The 20,544-nt window shown below is 47.3% G+C and overlaps 1 protein-coding gene across 4 annotated transcripts; it reads right to left on the reverse strand.

Moving 5' to 3' along the window:
• Positions 1 to 1,172: 1,172 nt before the first annotated feature.
• Positions 1,173 to 20,086, reverse strand: IMPDH2 (inosine monophosphate dehydrogenase 2). Of its 4 annotated transcripts, XM_028719637.2 has the most exons (16): positions 19,826 to 20,086; positions 18,588 to 18,641; positions 15,547 to 15,595; positions 15,191 to 15,292; positions 13,992 to 14,066; positions 13,089 to 13,295; positions 11,790 to 11,877; positions 10,935 to 11,134; positions 10,621 to 10,711; positions 9,767 to 9,862; positions 9,250 to 9,321; positions 5,066 to 5,209; positions 3,857 to 4,001; positions 3,436 to 3,579; positions 3,101 to 3,184; positions 1,173 to 1,490 (listed from the first exon to the last, which is right to left on the reverse strand). In XM_028719637.2, exons 1-16 carry the CDS (start codon positions 19,921 to 19,923, stop codon positions 1,469 to 1,471), a joined length of 1,671 nt encoding a protein of 556 aa, XP_028575470.2. In that variant the 5' UTR covers positions 19,924 to 20,086; the 3' UTR covers positions 1,173 to 1,468. The 4 variants fall into 4 exon arrangements, with proteins under 4 accessions (XP_028575470.2, XP_028575472.2, XP_028575473.2 ...); XM_028719639.2 differs by lacking the exon at positions 18,588 to 18,641 and having other exon boundaries at positions 19,826 to 20,084; XM_028719640.2 differs by lacking the exon at positions 9,250 to 9,321 and having other exon boundaries at positions 19,826 to 20,084.
• Positions 20,087 to 20,544: the final 458 nt, after the last annotated feature.

Genomic DNA, 20,544 nt, shown 5'->3' on the forward strand with positions numbered 1-20,544 from the left:
GCCCCCTTTACTGTGGGGGTGGCCATTCAGCAATTAGGTAAAAGGTACCCTGACCATTAGCTCCAGTAGCGGACGACTCTGGGGTTGCAGGGCTCATCTTGCTTTATTGGCCGAGAGAGCCGGCATACAGCTTCCGGGCCATGTGGCTAGCATGACTAAGCAGTTTCTGGTGAACCATGGAAACGCCATTTACCTTTCCACCGGAGCAGTACCTATTTATCTACTTGCACTTTGAAGTGCTTTCAAAATGCTAGGTTGGCAGGAGCAGGGACCGAGCAACGGGAGCTCACCCCATTGGAGGGATTTGAACCGCCAACCTTCTGACCAGCAAGCCCTAGGCTTTGTGGTTTAGACCACAGCGCCACCCGCGTCCATTCATTCAGCAGTTATTGAACTACAACTCCCATCATCCCTGATTATTGCCCTGCTGGGCAGGAGTACAAGAACAGTTGGGGGATGGGCAAAGGTTAGCCACACCTGTTTTAAATACCAGCTACGTTTGGGGCCGGAATGGAGACCCTTAAAGCCATAATTATGAAACTATAGTTTGAGGAATGTATTAAAGGCATAGGGACGCTGGTGGCGCTATGGGTAAAAGCCTCAGCTCCTAGGGCTTGTCGATCGAAAGGTCGGCGGTTCGAATCCCCGCGGCGGGGTGCGCTCCCGTTGCTCGGTCCCAGCGCCTGCCAACCTAGCAGTTCGAAAGCATGTCAAAGTGCAAAGTAGATAAATAGGGACCGCTTTCTAGCGGGAAGGTAAACGGCATTTCCGTGTGCGGCTCTGGCTCGCCAGAGCAGCGATGTCACGCTGGCCATGTGACCCGGAAGTGTCTCCGGACAGCGCTGGCCCCCGGCCTCTAGAGAGAGATGGGCGCACAACCCCAGAGTCTGTCAAGACTGGCCCGTACGGGCAGGGGTACCTTTACCTTATTAAAGGCATTGTCTTCTGTCCTGTTCATCTGGATAGAAGAAGCAAGTGGAATGTGACTGTAGCAGAGAAATAATGTGTGGCACAGCACAGGCTGGGGTGGGCGTCTAAAAATAAAAAGGTATGTCTGGATGTACCTTTGTAGAGGCCCAGCAGCACACAGTTGGAAGGCTATATACTCTAATCCACGACTGCCAAAAGAAAAGACACTGAACCCTGCCAAATAGCTGTAATTGCACAAGGAAGAAGTTGGAAGAGGCCTTCTTGCCTCTTTGTTTTATTGTAAAAAAAGAAATACAGAGACAGAGACACAGGACCCCTCTCCAGAGCCTCGTTCAGCTGACACTTCTGGAATAGGCTGATGTGTTTTACCTTCAGCCCCTTGGTCAAAGCGGCTGATAATGCGAAGGGGGAGCAGCAGGCAGCTCCACCCCTCCGGCAAAATGGCACTTCTGTGAAGGGAGCAGTCCATGATCATGGCAGCAAAAGTCAGGCACCGCAGGGCAAAAATGAGGCTCAGGGAAAGCGCAAGGGACTTTCATCAGAAAAGGCGTTTTTCATACCTAGGCGAGAGAAGGAAAAGGAAGCTGAAGTTGCACGCTGTTCACCGGAAGTGGCAAATTATTGCTCTCTTTTACCAAACGGAATTAGATAGGGGCCTCCTGCTTAATTCCACACCCCTGCTCACAACCTCAGGAGCCGTTTTAAATTAAAGGAAGAAGTGGGCGGCAGTCTTGGCCCTTGTCCTCGACTCTCCATTCACAATGTCGGCTCAAACCCAATGATTTTTAAATATATTTTCTGCTCGGAACTAATTTCTGCCACGGGCTCCAATCCAGAGCAGAAGCATGCTCCAGCTTCAGAGCCTGCAGCAGCTGCTGCAGCAAAAGAAAGAACCCCACTGTTTTTACTACTGTACATTTGCATGGTTGCAGCATGACCGTAGGCTTGTTTCAGTGCAATGAACCTTGACTGTATCTTCACGCGGTCTCCACCTCCAATTACGTACAGTGGTACCTCGGGTTAAGTACTTAATTCGTTCCGGAGGTCCATTCTTAACCTGAAACTGTTCTTAACCCGAAGCACCACTTTAGCTAATGGGGCCTCCCACTGCTGCCGCGCCGCCAGAGCACAATTTCTGTTCTCATCCTGAAGCAAAGTTCTTAACCTGAGGTACTATTTCTGGGTTAGCGGAGTCTGTAACCTGAAGCGTATGTAACCTGAAGCATATGTAACCCGAGGTACCACTGTACTAGTATTGGGTGTAAGAAGAACACCCTCAAAACCTGTAAACCACTTACAGTGGTACCTTGGTTTTCAACCGTTTTGGATTACAACGTCAAACCCGGAAGTGTGTGGCCCATTTTTTGGACGACAACCCATTTTTTTGGGATTACACCCCTCCCCCTTTTTGGAGGCCCCATTGGCGAAAGCGCACCTTGGGTTACAACCTGTTTTGGTTTACAACCAGACCTCTGGAACGTATTATGGTTGTAAACCAAGGTACTACTGTATAGTGCAGTTAGAAGTACAGTGGTACCTTGATTCTCGAACTTAATCCGTTCCGGGAGTCTCTTCCGACTCCCGATCAAAAACCAAGGCACAGCTTCTGATTGGCTGCAGAGGCTTCCTGCGCTCAAGCGAAAGCCACGTCAGACGTTCAGCTTCCGAAAAGCGTTTGCAAACCGGAACACTTACTTCCGGGTTTGCAGTGTCCAGGTCCCGATTTGTTTGACAACTAAGCCGTTCGAGAACCAAGGTACCACTATACTCCACAATTCTAAAAAATCCAAACATAACAAGGGCCTAGCCTCAACAGGAAAGAAACTATCTGGCCCTCTCTGATCAGTTCAGGGTGTTTTCTAACAAACGCAGCCCCTTGATCTTTTCTGCTTTGATATTTGTCCATAGATGCAAACACGGCCTTGTGCTAGTCCTGCTTCAGAAGGTATTAAGAAGCAGCAGAATCGAAAGTAATTGTTGGGCTGGTCCCTTCTTGGAAGTGTCTAAAACACCTCAGCCACTTCCCTGCACTCAGGATACTTTGGGATCCTAATTGGTTCTGGCCACAGGCTGCTTTCACACTGGCAGCCAGGAGACACACTTTTCTTTTCTAATTTCCCCGTTTGCTAAGTGCTCTGCAAAGATGGATCAGTTGCACATAAAAACTTACGAATGGAGGCCGTGAATCCCTCCTTCTACTTGGGCAGATGCTGTCCTCTTTTCAAATTTCAGCTCTCCAGAATACATCATGGCCCTGGCAATGAAAGTCAAGAGAAGGGTGAGAGAGTGTTCCTGTTCCCCTACTAAGAGCTGCATTCTTGCAACAATACAGGGTGGGAACCATGGTGTGTGCTGACCAACCCATGTGGGCCAATCATGGAAGTGAGGGGCAGGCATGGTCTGCCTGGTAGATTGTGTGTGGCTTGCTCACATGCCTTCAGCATACATTATCCCAAAGTATACAAGACTGGCTGGGGGAGGGTGCGGGGTGCAGAAAGCTCTCACCTCACTTGGGTTAGACTCTTGGCTCCGATATCCTGGCACGAGTGCTGGATGCCAGCAATCAGGTACGGCATAAACTTGTGAATGGAGCCCTTGTCTTGCACAGCGCCGGACACACCCTGTGCCACTTTAATTTTATCTGTCTCACTGAGAATCACAAAGAACAAGAAAAGGCTTGTGAGAAACTGGGCTTGCAAGCTTTTTCCAGAGATGGCAAGAAACAAATGTTTATGGTGAAAACAAGGAAGGGTGCACTGCAAGTCTTCCGCCTAAGTCACCAGTTGCCCACCCCAGATAGAAAAATCTGGGCTTGCTTCTGAAACGTCATTGAAGCAAGATTCTGAAAAGCCTCCAGTGGGAGAAAATTCCAGCCCAGCCTGGTACCATTCAAGCAGTCCCTCTGTTAAGGATACACATCTCCTACCTGAAATATCTATTCTGGCTGCCCAGATTCTTGTCCATGGCATCGAGTGACCCCATGCCCCGGTACTTCTTCAGCCTGATCCCATCAGAAAAGAAATACTCCCCAGGGGCTTCGGTTGTGGCGGCCAGAAGGGAGCCCATCATCACTAAAGGCAACAAAGAGAGCAAGAGCAGTGGTGTGACATTCTAGGGAAAGCAAAGCAATGGGGAACTGGGCTTGCACTTCCAGTCTGCTCTAGAGGGGTTGGGGGGTAAACTTTGATGCTGGCTAGGTAAAACATTCATGTGATCTAGCCCGTGTGTGTGTGTGTGTGTGTGTGTGTGTGTGTGTGGTTTTGGGCAGAGCTGGGATCCAACAGAACCTCCTCCACTTCCTTTACGTACTTAAGGAGATGCTACATGCACCACAAGCCAACCTGGCCCCAATCCAGCCTCTCACTAGGGTTTGTGTGCCACCAGTCTGGAATGGGGCTTCCTTCACCGAGGAAAGCCTGCTCTGAGCAATGTTGAAACACTGCTGCTGCCTAGGACACATCTGCATGGCAGCTACCTGTGCTATTTAGAGTATTACAGCTCTAAACTGAAGCTGCTTGTGTAAACTGTATGGCTGCTGCTGCCTGCTCTATTGCAATTTTTGAAACCTTTCTCCAGCTTTCTCAGGCAGGGCTGGGAACCTGTGGCCCTCCAGATGTTTCTGGCATCCTAATCCCAGCCCATCTGGCTTGGCCAACGGTCAGGGACGACAGCAGCTGTAATCCTGCAGCATCTGGAGGGCAACACATTCCTTTAGGGAGCCTTTCTCAACCTTGGGTCTCCAGATGTTGTAGAACTACAACTCCCATCACCCCTAGCTAGCAAGGCCAGAGCTCAGGGATGATGGGAGTTGTGGTCCAACAACATCTGGGGACCCAAGGTTGAGAAACACTGCCGTAAGGCATTACAATCACTGGAGGAAACCAGGAAATCTTGCCCAATCTGGTTTCCCAGAGGTACACAAAGGTTTAACACCAGTATTCCCCACAGCGGTGCATTAATGCAACACAACCTATAGCTGTTTCACCTGCTCCACCTAGTAACCACTTGCCCCATGCAGGACAGATGTGTCTGGTACAGCACATCTGGAGATACTACTGTGGCAGAGTTCCCTGGTGCACAACCAAGCGTTGCAAGCTCTCAGTGAAATCCAAGTCGCCCGCCATTGCCATCTCACCTGTGGAAGCGCCAAGCGCCAGAGCCTTGGCAATGTGCCCAACAGTCTGGATGCCGCCATCCGCAATCACTGGCACGCCAAACCTCCGGGCGTACTCAGACACTTTGTAGACTGCTGTGGCCTGAGGCCTTCCACATGCCAGGACTAAATCCAGAGATAGAAAAAGAAGAAGAACAATCAGTCTCGTCCAAGGCAGGCCCTTTGACGGAATCCTTCTTCAGCACGCAAGGTTTTAGAAAGGCACATGGCTTCTTTCAGCTACTGCCTTTAAGTATGAGACAGAGTAAAGCAATTCAGCCTGCAGGGGAAGCACCCTTCAGATCTTCATCCCAGAATGCAACTAAAATTGAGATGTGAAGGCAGAGAGTGGGGAGAACCCTGATGTAACTAACCTATGGAGCACCTGTGTGCTGCTCCAATGGTCAGGGAAGGCTTCTGGAACAGCCCACAGGACGATAGCCCATAGAGCAGATAAAAATCCATGCAGTCTTGAATCCCACTGACCTTGCTTGCATGTGGCATCCAACCGGAATACTAGACACATTCGGAATATAACAAAAGCCCTGTTTCTGCTTGGTGAAGGGGCCATGAGGACTCACATGGGAGCTATTATCAAGCCAGTTATCTCCTGGCACACAGGGCGGCTGTGTATAGGGCCTCACTGTTTCCATCTAAAGCACAAGATGGTACAGGAAGTGAGCATTCCTCAAATGAAGGATTCCTGCAGAACCCACCCCGTGTGTCAACAGGAGCTCTTCTGTGCTCAATTTCATCAATTTGTCCCGGATTCGCTAGCTGTTTCCACCCACGTGCCACTTGGGATGTGCATTCTGGAAGCGATGCATACTGCACAGCCAAGGACATGCAAAAACTCTTGCCAGAAGTGTACCACCCGTTCTTCCAAAGAGGGCTTTCTTTCTCCCCACACTTCACAAATAACTGGGAGGCTTTTCTCTGCCACGATTAGAATAGTGTACCAGATGAGATTGTGACCATGCAAGATTAGTCGAAGAGTGCAAATTTCCCGTTGAATGCAGGGTTTCAGGGTTGCTGTCTGCACCGCCAAAGCTAACTCAGTGCGTCACCAAGAAACCGAGCCAGACACAAGCCACTTTTTGCACCGGCTCATCTGTCGTTTCGTCCATTCCCCTTCACTTTCTAGGGCTCAGTACAGGCAGCCCGGAAAGGGAATCTCGTCCATTCTAGGAAATGCGAGTTTCAAATTCACTGAAATCAACTGCATTGAACTGGAACTCAAATCAATCATGAAATGGGCTGCCAAAAAGATGAAACAGTGTTAGTGCTAAAGAGGTGGTCTCGCTTTTGCTGAGGCTGCCTGATGTTGAGAGCAGCGTTTCCATGTTACGACCGACAAGCCAATGAAGCAGTTTGTTCCATACATACATCAACACCCACCCACTCTGGTCGTAGGAACCAGGTCATGTGCGTAACTGACCTTTGCAACAATGGTGTACAGAACTGTACACTGAGACCAGCCCTTTATGAATTAACATGTTGGCACCAGGGAGCAAGACACAGTCCTACAACCTAGTGCCTTGCACAGGTGTTGACTTCCAAAGCAGGGTTTGAAATTTGCCGTAATAATTTGGTACGGTAACGTCGCTGCCATTCTGAGTTCCACAGAATAAGAGATAAAAAAAAAAGGGGGCAAGCCTGGTCTTTTATTAGACAAACTCTTCATTGTCATAAATCAGGGGTGGGCAATGTTTTTGAAGTCGAGAACCATAATCCCTTGGAGGAGTTCCAGGACCACATACTGGTTGCGATCAGGACTAAAGCAGATGCAAGCACCCCTTTTCTCTCTCTCCCTTTGAAGCCTGCCACCTTGCTTAAGAGAGCTGCCTGGGAATATATGCTCACAAACTCTTACTGCATTTAAGAGCCATAACAGATTAAAATGAGATTGTTGGGTTCTTGGGTCATCACAAAGCAGCTGGTAACCCTGTTAGATAGCTGGTTATATTATCTTAAGGCTGCACCTTTCCTAGCCTGTTGGTTGTCTATTATTATAAGAATTTATATATCGTCCTATGCCCAGAGGTCTCACTGATCTACACTGACCGGTAGCAGTTTTCCAGAGTCTCAGGAAAAGGTTCTTCCTAGCTCAGCTTCTCAAGATCCTTTAATACAGAGATATCAGGATTGCAATTGGAACCTACAATATGAAGATTCTGCTACTGCAGCTAGCAACTGCTCCGTATCCTGAACTTTGACAGCTATAATAATGCAAAAGCAATTGCGGATTTGAGGAATGCTCTCCCGGGGTGGGGTGGGGGTTGCTTGCCTGGAGCCTTCAATACATCTTTAGGCACCAGGTGAAAATGTTTCTCTTCAACCAGGCCATTGGCCGATTAACATTGTAAATGTGTTTGTGGGAGGGTGTGTGTGTGTGTGTGTGTGTGTGTGTGTGTGTGTGTGTGTGTGTGTGTGTTATTGATCTGTTTCTGTTTCATTATGCACTTTGTGTTCTCATTTTGTATTTTTATGTTGTGAACCGCCCTGTTATCTTCGGGTGGAAGGGTGGTAAACAAATTCAATAAATAAATAAAATTAACCAATTGTCACTTTCTGGGCATGTGAAGTGGACACAAACGTTTAAACCCTAACAAAAAAATATATGGTGGCTTTATGGCGCTACAAGTCTCTCTGCCGCCTTCACATTTGTCAAAGTATCCAACTTGGAGGCAGGTTAATATTACACCATGCATGTATCAGGCATCTGTTACCATATTGACCTTAAAGAGATAAGAGGTCCAGAGTGGGAAATGCTGAATTTTTACTGGACTAACCTGCCCAGAGCCCTGACTGCAACTGTGTCAAAAACCTCAAAGAGGTTAGGGATATAAAGTCCATAACTGTGTTGACTACCACAGCTGGGATCCAAAAAAAGTACACATGCACATGGAAAAGAAGCCTGAAAATGCACGTGGGAAGCTGTGCTTGCTGTCTGTCAGGTGAGCAGAGATCTTAGTTCTTGGGCTGTTACAGAAATCTGGCACTGAATGCTTTTTGTCCCCAAATCAGGCCAATACCTGAAATGACTGTTTTTACTTTTAAAAACAGCAACTTTGACTTCATAACAGATATAGTTCTCTAAAAGAGAATGAGCTAGTTCTGTATGGGACAAGAGAATGACCTAAGTCCTCTCATGGCAACCAACTACAAGGAAAAATGAGCATATATTCCCTATGGAACGCCTAGCAAATGGCTACTGACATTCCCTGTGGCAAGCAAACAGGAGAGCAGCCAGTGTTCTGGGGGAAAGGCTATTCCCACTTCCCACAGAGAATCTCCACGCTCAAAAAGGAAGCTCTCATTCATCTGTGTGTAACGGTAGATAAAGCCCTTTTCCACGTGGCTACTTTGGGGGCACTTTAAAGCTGCGTGGACAAGCCCGTAAGTAGGAAAAAACAACTACCATGGACTAAGGATGGGGAATATACAGGACAGGGACTGTGATTTTCAAATACTTAAGAAGCTGCCTAGAAATGATCACCTGATTTACTCACAATAAAAGCTTAGAATTACCTAAAGTAGGCTGAAATTGAGCATCGTTAAAAAGGTTTCCTATCCATTATCAATGCTGCCATATGGATATGGTCAGTGCACAACAAAATCCTTCCATCTTTATAAAGGAAGATACTCAGGCCAGTCCAGGCTACCCTGTATGAAACTGGGGGCTTCTAGTAAATGTAAACAATCCCCGCCAACCGTACTGGTAACAGCAGTCAATCTAATTAAACCCCTGAAAATTACAATTTACCTATTTTGTACATGTGGTTGGAATTTAGTTAATTTAACTTGCAGAATCACAGCTGCTGCCGCACGTGCCGTTAATTATGGCACCTTTGCCCACCAAGAGAAAGGAAGCAGTCAAGGTAATTTTTTTTTAAAAATCCATATAGTCCTGGATTTCAGAAGAGAGAAAGAACTCCAGCTAGTACCATTAAGGGCAACTTTGAAACCCTGCTTTAGGAAAGGCTCAGAATCAAGAGTGTCTCAGCTTTAACAACCAGTATCCAAAGCCACAAAACCCCAAGTGCGTCTACAACTAGATTATTCTCAAAACAAGCGGGGGGGGGCAGGGGGGCAATGGGCAGCCAATCAAAGCCTTGCTCCAAGGCACAAAATTAAGGGGTGAGGGGAAGGGGGCAATGACTTACTATAGGTGCCAGTGACTGTGGAAGGGCATTTGGGGCTGTGGGACTTTAGGTCTGGAGGGATCTTTGGAGCAGCTGAACAAGACAAAAACACATAACAGTTTAGAGGTAAGAGGGAAGCAGCTCAGGAACCAGGAGGACGCCCTGAAGAGTTGACGCAACGCCAGCATGCTGGCACTGTGCAGTCGGGCTGCGCTCCATTAGTACAGAATTGGCCCTGGCCAGGCAGCCCAGCACATCTCTCCTCTCTGTTCCATTGCTGGCTTTATACACAATTAATCTGCTGCATGCTCAGAGTCACAACTCCTCTGTCCTGGTTGCTCACAGGGACCAGCCTTTGTACTGCTGGCATGGCAAAAGGGCCCACCTCAGTATCGGAAGGACTCAATGGACCAGATACAATTCCCCTCCTTTCCAGGCACTGTACAGATTCTGGGCTAGTGCTTCTGGAGGGCTAGGTTCTTTAAACAAGGCACTGGGGATCAGAATGTGTTAATGATCTGCAGCAGGAACTGAATACCTTCTTGCGTGATGCAGATGGAACCGCTGCCCATGCCGACCCTCAGGGCATCGGCCCCGGCGTCAATCAAGTTCTTCGCCTGAGCCGCCGTCACCACTAGGAAAAGGAGGAAAATATTATGAAATGGGGGAAGGGAGGGGGAAGAGATAGAAAACCGGTCTCCGTCACCCTGCGCTTGCGACAGTGACGTTTTCCCTTCCGAACAGACAGGACCGGCTTCACACAGAGGAAGCCACTGCAATCTCAGCTGAAAAGGGCAGGCTCGGATTCTAGTTCTTGCCGGCTGGCCGGCCTTCGGCCATCTCACCAATGTGATGGTGTTAACAAGAGAAGGGAACAACCTGCACAACCAAAGTGCCTTCTTTAGTTAATTCAGAGGAGGAGGTAAGCAGTTAGGGCATGCCAGACGTTTGACCTCTGGTTACACCAGAGGTTTTGTCCGGTGTGAAAAGTGTGTCTTGCTAAATCCCATGTTTTTATTTGTGGCATTCCAGCAAGTTTAGGATTTGGAGATGTCAGTGGTTGCACTCATGACTTTAAAGAAAGGGATTGGAGCCTATTCTTCTATCGAGGGCTGCATTTCCTCAGGGGCTGTATGAAGAGTCACCCCAGAGCCAAAAGCCAATGGGGAACCCCCTTTTTTCTGTCTCTCTATCACTGCCAGCCCATGGGCTGTTAGAGAAAGCCCTTCATCTCTCCTCTGCCAGCCTGCAGCCAGCTAGTGGGGTATTTTTTTTGGGGGGGGGGGGAGAACCAAAAAACTAGAAACTTCTGTAGATTTAGTTACAAGTCCGTTCTACAACCCAAAGAATACAACCACATTTTAATGTTTATATTAGCAAACATCTTGTTACCGTTGCCTCCAATGACCTGGAGCTCAGGGTATTTCTCCTTGATGTATTTGATCATGTTGATTTGGAAGATGGAATTCCCCTGAGAAGAATCCTGGGATTGAAAAGAAGAGGAATGAGGTCTAGAAGCTTGCTCTTCATCAGAGTAAACATCAGCGATCATAGAGAGATTTAACAGCTATTGAGATTTCCAGACAAGAGCCCCTCTGCACAGACTCAAACGCAATCAGCTCCACACAGAAAAGTCCAGATTCCACTAAGAAGGCATCACCCCTACTGCATACTACTAAAACTCGCTTACCACCCCTAGGACTCACCAGAACAACGACGTCCACACCAGCTTGCACTAGTAAGTCGAGACGGTATTTGTCATCTTCATGGGTCCCAATGGCAGCCCCACACAGCAGCTGCTTCTTGGCATCTTTTGACGCAAGAGGGTAGTCCCGATTCTTCTTCAGGTCCGTGCGTGCAATTATGGCCACCAACTCCCCCTTCTCGTTAACGATGGGCAGTTTTCCTGGAAGCAAACAGGAATGCCGAAAGTTATCTCTGAGTTGCAATTTTAACTCTTCCCGAAGGTTTTTCATCTGCTTTTGTTTTTCATTCTCTTTGATTTTTCAGCGGCAAAAAATAACGATCAAAGTAAACTGGAGCAATAGATAAACACAAAACCTGAAGTCCACAAGCCCATTAATCAGTCTGCGTTGTCAGGCACCTATTCACAAAATATTCAAATTGAACAAAATACAGAGAAAAAAAAGGGAAAATGCTGCCCCTTATTGAGAATCCAAGCCGGAAGAGGTAATGACTTAAACAAGGCTCTTGAACAAGCCCACTGTGGAATAAGGGTTTAAGCCTGGAAGCTGCAGCTTCTGTACAATTAACTACACTGACGTTTTGATTTCCCCCCACAAGGGGCAAGACAATTCTTTGAACCTTTGATCTTCTCCACTCAAAGCAAACTGGACTTAGCTCAAGGTACTTGGAGACACCTCTGGGTCACATTATAAGCCTTTCCTCAAGACGCTGGTAAAATTCATGCCCTAGGAGTTGAAAGTAATTGCGCCATTACCATTGGCACATCAAATTATGAGGTTAAAACATGGGATGAGCCACATGTTCACTGATTTAGCATAGTATGCACGGAATACCACACATCTATTCCCACTGACCTTTTTTACTCCTCTGCAAGATTTCATTAGCTTCTTTTAACGTAACTCCTGCAGGTGCTACAACGAGGTCTTCCCGGTTGGTCATGATCTAGGGAAAACCAAAGAGCAAAGTAAAGACGCTGTCCTCTGCGCCTGGGCCAAACTGAGCCGTTCTGAGTAGCAGAAGAACAAATGTTCAGATGGGGTCTCAAGGAACGAAGAGAGCTGCAGGAGAGTCTCAAACAGCAGCAGAATTTTTATTTTGTTCCCAGTTAAAGGAGGGTTGACAGCATTGCAGTAACAGTGTTCTCTGGGCAGCTCACAACAAGAAAGCATTTAAATACGGTAACAACCAACCACCTAAAAGCAACGTAATGACAGTGGCAGAAAATAAAAATGTGTTGTTGTTTTTTACTAACCAGTTTTATTGCTATGTTATTAAAGCTTGCCCTGGTATTATAGTAGCAGTGTGTTTTTATGCTGTGCCCTGCCTTGTTGTATTTTCCATGAAAGTGTGGTTTATAAATATTTAAATAAAGTAAATCACGCAATCCTCCAACTGCAGTCTGAAAACAACCCACAAACATTTGCAACCTCAGTGGCTCATGTACCCTACGTTTAAAGTATGAGCGGTTGAGCTATCTGCCATTAAGACTCAACAATTATTTTCTAGGCTTAAATGTATTCGTGATCCCAAGTCAAGTCCAGTCCTCAAACTACTTCCTATCAACTTCCACACATGACTCTTCCAGAGTAAGAAATCTGAGAAGAGTGGCCTTAAAGTGTCTCACCCAGACAGGAGCAGCAGAAAACAAAAGCTTCCAGCCTTGCTCAGCATCTCTCCCCCTCCCTGAAGTTCATATCTCTCCAGAGCTCTTTTCAAAGCATGTCACTCGCAACTCCCACTTGAGGGTAATCAGAGATGATTTAAGGCCGCTCTTGGGCAGCGTGAATACTGCTGGTTGTGTCAGCACAGCCTAAAGATAGCGCAGGAGAGCAGAACGGGCTCCAAGGCACTGCGGAACGTTGCGCTGCTGAAATCCGATGCCCAGCTATACAGCGGTTACACTAAAGCTAGCTCCAGAAGACTTTCATTATGCAATGCGAGGGGAAATGAGCCAAGCGAACAGAAAAAGTTGCAAAAAAACCACAAACCTGTGTTATGCTCTAGTGCTCCAAACCATTAAACATAATTCCTTTGGCCAGTGCAATAATAATAATAATAATAATAATAATAATAATGATGCTGGAAGTCCACACACTGCCCCAGCACAAGTTCTAGCCCTACTTACTGATCCCAGAAGAAATAACCCCACTGACCTCGCTGAGAGGCAGGTCATGCTCTTCCTCCTTCAAAAAGTCGATGTCTCTGGATGAAATAATCCCCACGAGTCGGCTGCCCATCTTCCCATTATCTGTTATAGGGATGCCACAGAACCCATGGCGGGCTTTCGCTTCGAAAACATCTCGCACGCGATCTTTGGGGCTCAGCACTACTGGGTCCGTGATAAATCCTTGTTCGTATTTCTGGAGCAACACACGAATTCAGAAGGAGAATTTTGAGCCGCATACAAAATAGTTACATAAAGATGTGGGGGAAGCAGATGTCTGCGGAGCCAGACTGGACTCTCCTGGGGAATGGCCATCAGTAACTGCAGCATTGTAGTGCTGTGGCTTTCAAACATGGTTAGGGGCTCATCCAGACAGCTGCAAGGACAGAAATAATGAATAAGACAGGTAGCCTGCTATGCCCAGTTCATCCGAATTACAGGGATCCAGGAGACCAAAGCATCTTGCCTGAATGTACTGAGGGCGTCAACAGCTACTATGGGTTATTGCCAAAACACCAGTCAGATCTTTCTGTATACCTCAAATGCAATAGGACCATCTTTTAAGAATCCAGCAGATAAGATTCTTAGCGAACAAACAGCACACATTTCAAAGCATGGCTACAAAGTGAACTCTGTTCCACATTAATCACCATGAACATCGGCGCAAATGCAGCTATTAACTTAATTAGAACCAAGGGAGGTGACGGGGACTTGTACACAAGAGGGGAGGGGGCACGTAATCATGCAGCCATACGTTTGTGGTAAAGGCACAGGTGAGTAAACTATGTCTACAGCAGAATACCCACCTCACAAAGCAGTGCTGGGCAATAGCCAAACCTGTTATCAAACCCTTCTCCCCAGGGACATTTGTATACACAGAAGATGGTTTTACCTTAACTTTCCGTACTTCGTTGGCCTGGAATTCTGGGGTACAATTATGATGAATGAATCCAATTCCACCTGTGAGCTGAGAAGATATAGAAAGAAGTTTAAGTTGGAACAGAAATAATACAGTGGCACAGTAGTACCTCGGGTTAAGAACTTAATTTGTTCTGGAGGTCTGTTCTTAACCTGAAACTGTTCTTAACCTGAGGTACCACTTTAGCTAATGGGGCCTCCTGCTGCTGGTGCACAATTTCTGTTCTCATCCAAAGTTCTTAACCCGAGGTAATATATTAGCGGAGTCTGTAACCTGAAGCATATGTAACCTGAAGCGTATGTAACCCGGGGTACCACTGTACCTTGGTTTAAGAACAGCTTAGTTTATGAACAACTTGGATTAAGAACGCTGCAAACCCGGAAGTAGGTGTTTTGGTTTGTGAACTTTGCCTTGGAAGCAGAACATGTTCCACTTCCTGTTGAGTGTGTTCCATTTGTAAATTGAGTCCCCCGCTGCTATGGGAAAGCACGCTTTGGTTTAAGAACGGACTTCCGGAATGGATTAAGTTTGTAAACCAAAGTATCACTGTACTTCTTTGCTGCCTTTGACCAAGGGCAGAGAGGAGGTTAGCAGGCATGGCCCACAAGCCAAACTGTTGTTGTTGTTGGGTAGCATAAGGCTCTGCATTAAAAAACAAAACACAGAACCCAGCTAAGAACTAAGAATTTTAAATACTGTAAGCAATAAGCATTAAAGTAGAATTGGAAGGGACTACTACTTCTCTGGCTAATATTAAAAAAATGATTACAGACATGGCCATATGCTTTTAACAGTACAATGCCAGGCACGTTTAATAAGAAGTAAGCCTTACTGTGTCTCAAAGCTACAAACATGAGCCTGACCAAACTGCGGGAGGCAGTGGAAGACAGGAGTGCCTGGCGTGCTCTGGTCCAGGGGGTCACGAAGAGTCGGACACGACTAAACGACTAAACAACAACAAAGCCTTACTGTGTTGAACAGGCCTCACTCCTAAGCATGTGTGTTTAGGACTGCAGACGAAATGATTTGAGGAAAAATGCTCTTGATACGTCATATGGATTTACCAACATACCAAGAAGTATTTTTCACACACACACACACACACACACACACACACACACCACACTCTAAACTAAGGTAAGCTCTCTCTCCCTTCTGCCCTGGTTTCTTACCGCCATTGCAATGGCCATGCAGGCCTCTGTTACAGTGTCCATAGGGGAGGATACCAAGGGAGTCTTCAGGGTTATCTTCTTGGTCAGAGCAGAAGTCAGGTCCTTAAAAGAAAGAGAGTTTGGCTGAAACAGCAGGCGGCTTTATTTGCGATCTTTTCAAGCACCATTGTCATCGTACCTTCACACGCTTAGTGACCCATCAGAACTAAAACTGCAGAACTAACACTGCAGATTCCAAAACGCTCAGTTAGTACCATAAAAAGAGAAAAAACAGAAAGGAATCTCCTACAGCGCAGAAAGCACTTGCTTCATGACACTGGTTTTATATATTATACAAACTTTAGTCTCCTACTCACCACTTGGTCTGCAGTAAAGTCTATGTAGCCAGGGAGTATAAGGAAATCGCTGAATAACAAAGGAAAGAAGAAAAAATGTTATTTTTGGAAGCCTAATACAGAACTTTTAACAAGTAAAAGGCTTTATAATGTAATTTGTGGTTCGCCGCAGCACGTTGCCGAGATAAATAATGACTGTACCTGTGTGGGGGGTTTTCAACTAAGTTCTATTCAGAGCAAACCCACTGAAATTAATGGAACTAACTTAGTCATTAGTTTTAGCGGGTCTACTATTGAGAAAAGTTCAGTTGAATACCACCCGGGGAACCTCCTGAAGTTCTGTGATTGGAACCCCCAACAAAATTTCCTCCTTTAAGAAACAGTGCCTGCAAGGGGAAGATTTGGATCAGGAACATGGCTCAGGGAAGAGAAAGGGTTTAAAAAGTGTAGGGAACATTTGGGCCTCCCAAGGTTGATGAACTACATCTCCCATCACCCAAGAACATTGACAATGCTTGCCGGGGCTGATGGGAGTTGTAGTTCAGCAACTGATCTGGAGAGCCAAAGGTCCTTTACCCCCAAGGCAATTCCTCAAATCTCTCCCAAGCTACTTTTAAATTTGTAGGAGAAAATATACAGTCACGATTTTAGTGTTCATATGGTTTCCCTTCCACATCTAACAGCACTCTTGGGAGGTTAAGGGGTTTGAATCAGGGCGGGGAAACATCAGACTGCCCTTGCTCCTGTACCCATACCTCACTGGCTTCATTTATCAGAGGAAAACCAAGTGGAAAGTTCTAGACATACAACTTCACATAATACACACCTCTGGGATGGCTATGAGTGGGAGAGGTAAAGTGGTTTGATTGCATCAATTGCCTTCTGCTTACTGCTTCTCCCAACCAAGCCTATAACCTCGTTATTTACTGTTTAAGAGAGGGTCTTGTAGCTCAGCAAAATGTTTCTGATTCACTGCCAGGAACCGCCTCGTTAACAGAATACTGGGTTGCAGTGATGGGCAAAATGTCTTGCTTGAGACCCTGGGAGAGCTACTACCACAGAGAGTAAATACGACTGAACCAGACAGACCAGAGGTCTGGCAATGTAATATACTTTCGCACGTGCAAAGATTCCCGAATCAAAGCAGGAATCTTCCACGAAGGTTTGAACCTTTGGCATCTCCTGAGTTTTAGAAGTTAGAACAACCCCCACCACATGCATGCCCAGCTGTGTTTAGCTCCCCCCCCAAAAAAAAAAGTCTCCAAGAAAACAAAGTTGTGAAACTCCCGAGCAAAATGTTCTACAGGAAAAAGTTAGCTGATGTTTAACGAATGCCATGTCCCCAACTTGGAAACCTTCCAGGAGACCTGTGAAGACCTTCCTATTGCATTGACTACCTCTCTGCCAGCAGCTATTAAGTCATGGAAATCTAAAGGCAATTTGCACATACCAGGGGGCATCATACGGGAGTGGTGCTGGCACCAGTGGCCAGAAGCAACTGAGAGAGACAATGCTGTTGCCTTCATGCCTTGTTTGTAAGCCCCACAAAAGTTTACTGCTGTTGGAAACGGAATGCTGGATGAGATGGGACTCTTGGTCTGATCCTGAAACATAATTCTTATGTCCCAATGTTGGTGGACCCGAGACACAGTTTAAAGGCATTGGTATATGTGTGCATTAGGTAAAGGTAAAGGGACCCCTGACCATTAGGTCCAGTCATGACCAACTCTGGGGTTGTGGCGCTCATCTCGCTTTATTGGCCGAGGGAGCCGGCGTACAGCTTCCAGGTCATGTGGCCAGCATGACTAAGCTGCTTCTCGCGAACCAGAGCAGTGCACGGAAACGCCGTTTACCTTCCCGCCAGAGCGGTACCTATTTATCTACCTGCACTTTGACGTGCTTTCGAACTGCTAGGTTGGCAGGAGCAGGGACCAAGCAACGGGAGCTCACCCCGTCGTGGGGATTCGAACCACCGACCTTCTGATCAGCAAGTCCTAGGCTCTGTGGTTTAACCCACAGCGCCACCCGCGTCCCATGTGTGTGCATTAGCTTGTACTATTTTATTTTTCCAGGAAGCAATTGACTTTCAGGAAATGGGAAGAGCCATAAGCTCAGTAGCAGAGCATCTGATTTGCACGCAGAAGGACTCTGGTTCAATCCCTAGCTAGTTTGAAATGCTGGAGAACTGCTGCCAGTCAGTGTATACTGAGCTAGATGGACCAGTGGTCTGATTTGGTATAAGGCAGCTTCCTTATGATCCCTAGCTTTGGCGAAGGGCTGCAGCTCAGTAGCAGAGCATCCGCCTTGCATGCCAAATGTCCCAGATTCAATCCCTAGTGTCTCCCAAGTTAGGGAAAGACTCCTAACTGAAACCAGGGAGAGCCACTGATAGTGTTGGCAATGCTGGCCTAGATAGTACAAGGCAGAACCACCCACTCACAGCACCTCCGTCCTGCCAAAATTTAGACTGAGTTTGTTTACCCTCATCCTTTATTGGCATACTTCACTGGGTGGAAGGTGACCGCTCACTTTCTTCCTTTTAAAAAAAAAAGCTGCTTCTCCAACTGCAAAGTTTGTTTCCAAACAGAAATAATTTATTTATAGATTGCTGTTCTCTAAAAGGGGAAGGGTGAGGGGTTGTGGCTGCTAAAAAGAGGGTCAGCTTTCTCGTGCATGAATTATTTCCAAGTAAGTTTCTCAGAGGGTTCATATTGCACGTCTAGTTAGGGAGGAACTTGCGGAGCCTGTGTGCAACCACAGATCATCTGGCATCACGTGAGTCTCCACATGGATAGGAAGAGACTAAGAGGTGGAAGAGGCAGAAAAATGGAAATAAAAACCTCCTTTCGCCAAAATCTCACAGTATACAACTCTAACGAGATAGCAACTTTATACTGCCGATTCATGTTCTTAAGAGGTTGGATCAGGGGTACATTCTATGCTGCTCACGGCTTTCTTCTTCTAGAAGGATTATGACTAAATGCGCTCAGACTTGTCATATGGACCAGCAGGTGGTTTAGGAACATACACCGATACACAAGTGTAATCAGAGAAACTGTTACATGATATTCTGGCTCCATGGTCTCTCGCAAGGGCTGGGATCATCTGCGCAGTTACTAGATAAAAAACACAAAAGGTCTTGCTGGGTGCGGGATTCAACAGACCCTGAGGAGGACTGACTATTCTGCGGAATTATGTCAAAGGTGAAGTGTAAAAAAAAAAGCAAGGGCCAAGGAGGGGAGGGAGAGGAGAGATCCGCTAAGCAGAAAGGATTCCTCAAACATGAGCTTTCAGGGAACATCTCGCACAGGAAGAGGGATACTTGGCAACAGTTCTACTTATACAGTACTAGCCAACAGACACATTCCTCTCACCCAATGAAGAACTCAGGTGATCTCATATAGAATCAAAAAACTGTAGAATGGACCGTGAGGATCATCTAGCCCAACCCCCTGCGATACAGGAATCCTTCATCCAACATGCGGCTTGAACCCACAACCCTGAGATTGAGAATCTCATGGTCTACCGACTGTGCTACCTGCACTACAACGCAAAAAGGAATCTACTCCACGAGATCTTTCTGGAAGTTCTAGAGCAGGGGAGAAACAAGGTCTGCATGTTCAGGCCGAGGGTTTTGCCTCTCAGGGCACTCTCTCTCTCTGAAGTTGCAGGCCGAGAGTCTCTGCTTCTCCATAGGGAGCAATGGGCAGAAAGACATTTGCCCCTACTACTGGAACTAGCACCATCCTCGGCTTCAAAATAGACAAAAGTGTGGGGGTGGGGAGAGAGAGGAAGGGGGGGATCTCCTAGGGGCTCGGCAAATCCTTTTTCAAAGACCCAGAGAAACCCACTGGGGTGAAAGGTTAATTCGAGCATTCATGTTTAGGGAAGCTTTCACTGTTTGATGTATTACGGTATTTTAATATTCTTTTGGAAGCCGCCCAGAGTGTCTGGGGAAGCCCAGCCAGATGGGCGGGGTATAAATAATAAATTCATTTTTATTTTATTTTTTAATATTATTCTTTGAGCACCCCCAGCCCCACTTTCCTTCAGTCCGTGCCAAAGCCATCATTATAACCTTCACTTTCCTCGGGTTATGATACCATGTCGCGGGTGCAATACACACACACACCCCAAATTCCGCGTGCGGGGTCCAAAGGGGCATCAAATGCCCCCCAGCATTAAAAGAAAAAAGAACCTGTGGCAATTCCTCGAGGCGGGTGGAGACGTCGTAGCGCCGACCCCCCAACCTATTACCACCCGCGCCTCCGCCCCACGGCCTTCCCAGGCGCCTCCTCACTTGTAGGTGAGCCCATCTCCGCAGTTGAGCATCTGCTGCGCCGTCAGCCCGTCGTCGGGCACGTAGCCGGTGCCGCCACTGATCAGGTAATCGGCCATGGGTGGGTGGATAGGCGCGCGGGCCGCGTGTGCTTCTTCCCTGGCGGCCTCAGAAGCAGAAAGCGCGCGAAGCTCTGCCTCTTCTGCCACGCGCCCTTGCCGACAAGAGAGTCAAGCGTCGGCGCCGCCGGGTACAGGAACGCGGAGCTCGAGGAAACCCCGCCCCCAGACGACGACGCGTCCTTGCGTCACGCCGCTCCGTCCGCGGGGCGTCAGCGCAGGTTTCTCTTCCTCCCCGCCCCCACCCTGCCTTGTGGGGGCGAGAAAGCGGGCTACGGCGGCCGCGCGGGCTCATGCGCGGCAGGCTGGACGGGCTTCGCCTCCCTCCTTCCTCTTACCCCTCCCCCCCTCCCCTCGCTTCTTGTCCCGAAGTAACGAGTTAAGAGCGGGAAAACGGAAGGCGTTGCTTTCCGCACTCATTTTCCTCGATTCTATGAGGTCATTTGGGCAGAACAGCAATTTTATTTAGTAGCCCCTTTTGTCTTTTTTTAAAAGAGTTGCTCTTTTTAGCTGCGCTGTGTTCAGAGAAGCGGGCCGGGCCCCCCAACACAGTGTGGATGTGGCAGTGCCAGATTTACGTATAAGCGAAACAAGCTATAGTTTAGGGCCCAAAAAAAATTT

Source organism: Podarcis muralis, chromosome 2 (assembly GCF_964188315.1).
Source record: "Podarcis muralis chromosome 2, rPodMur119.hap1.1, whole genome shotgun sequence".
Taxonomy (NCBI): domain Eukaryota; kingdom Metazoa; phylum Chordata; class Lepidosauria; order Squamata; family Lacertidae; genus Podarcis; species Podarcis muralis.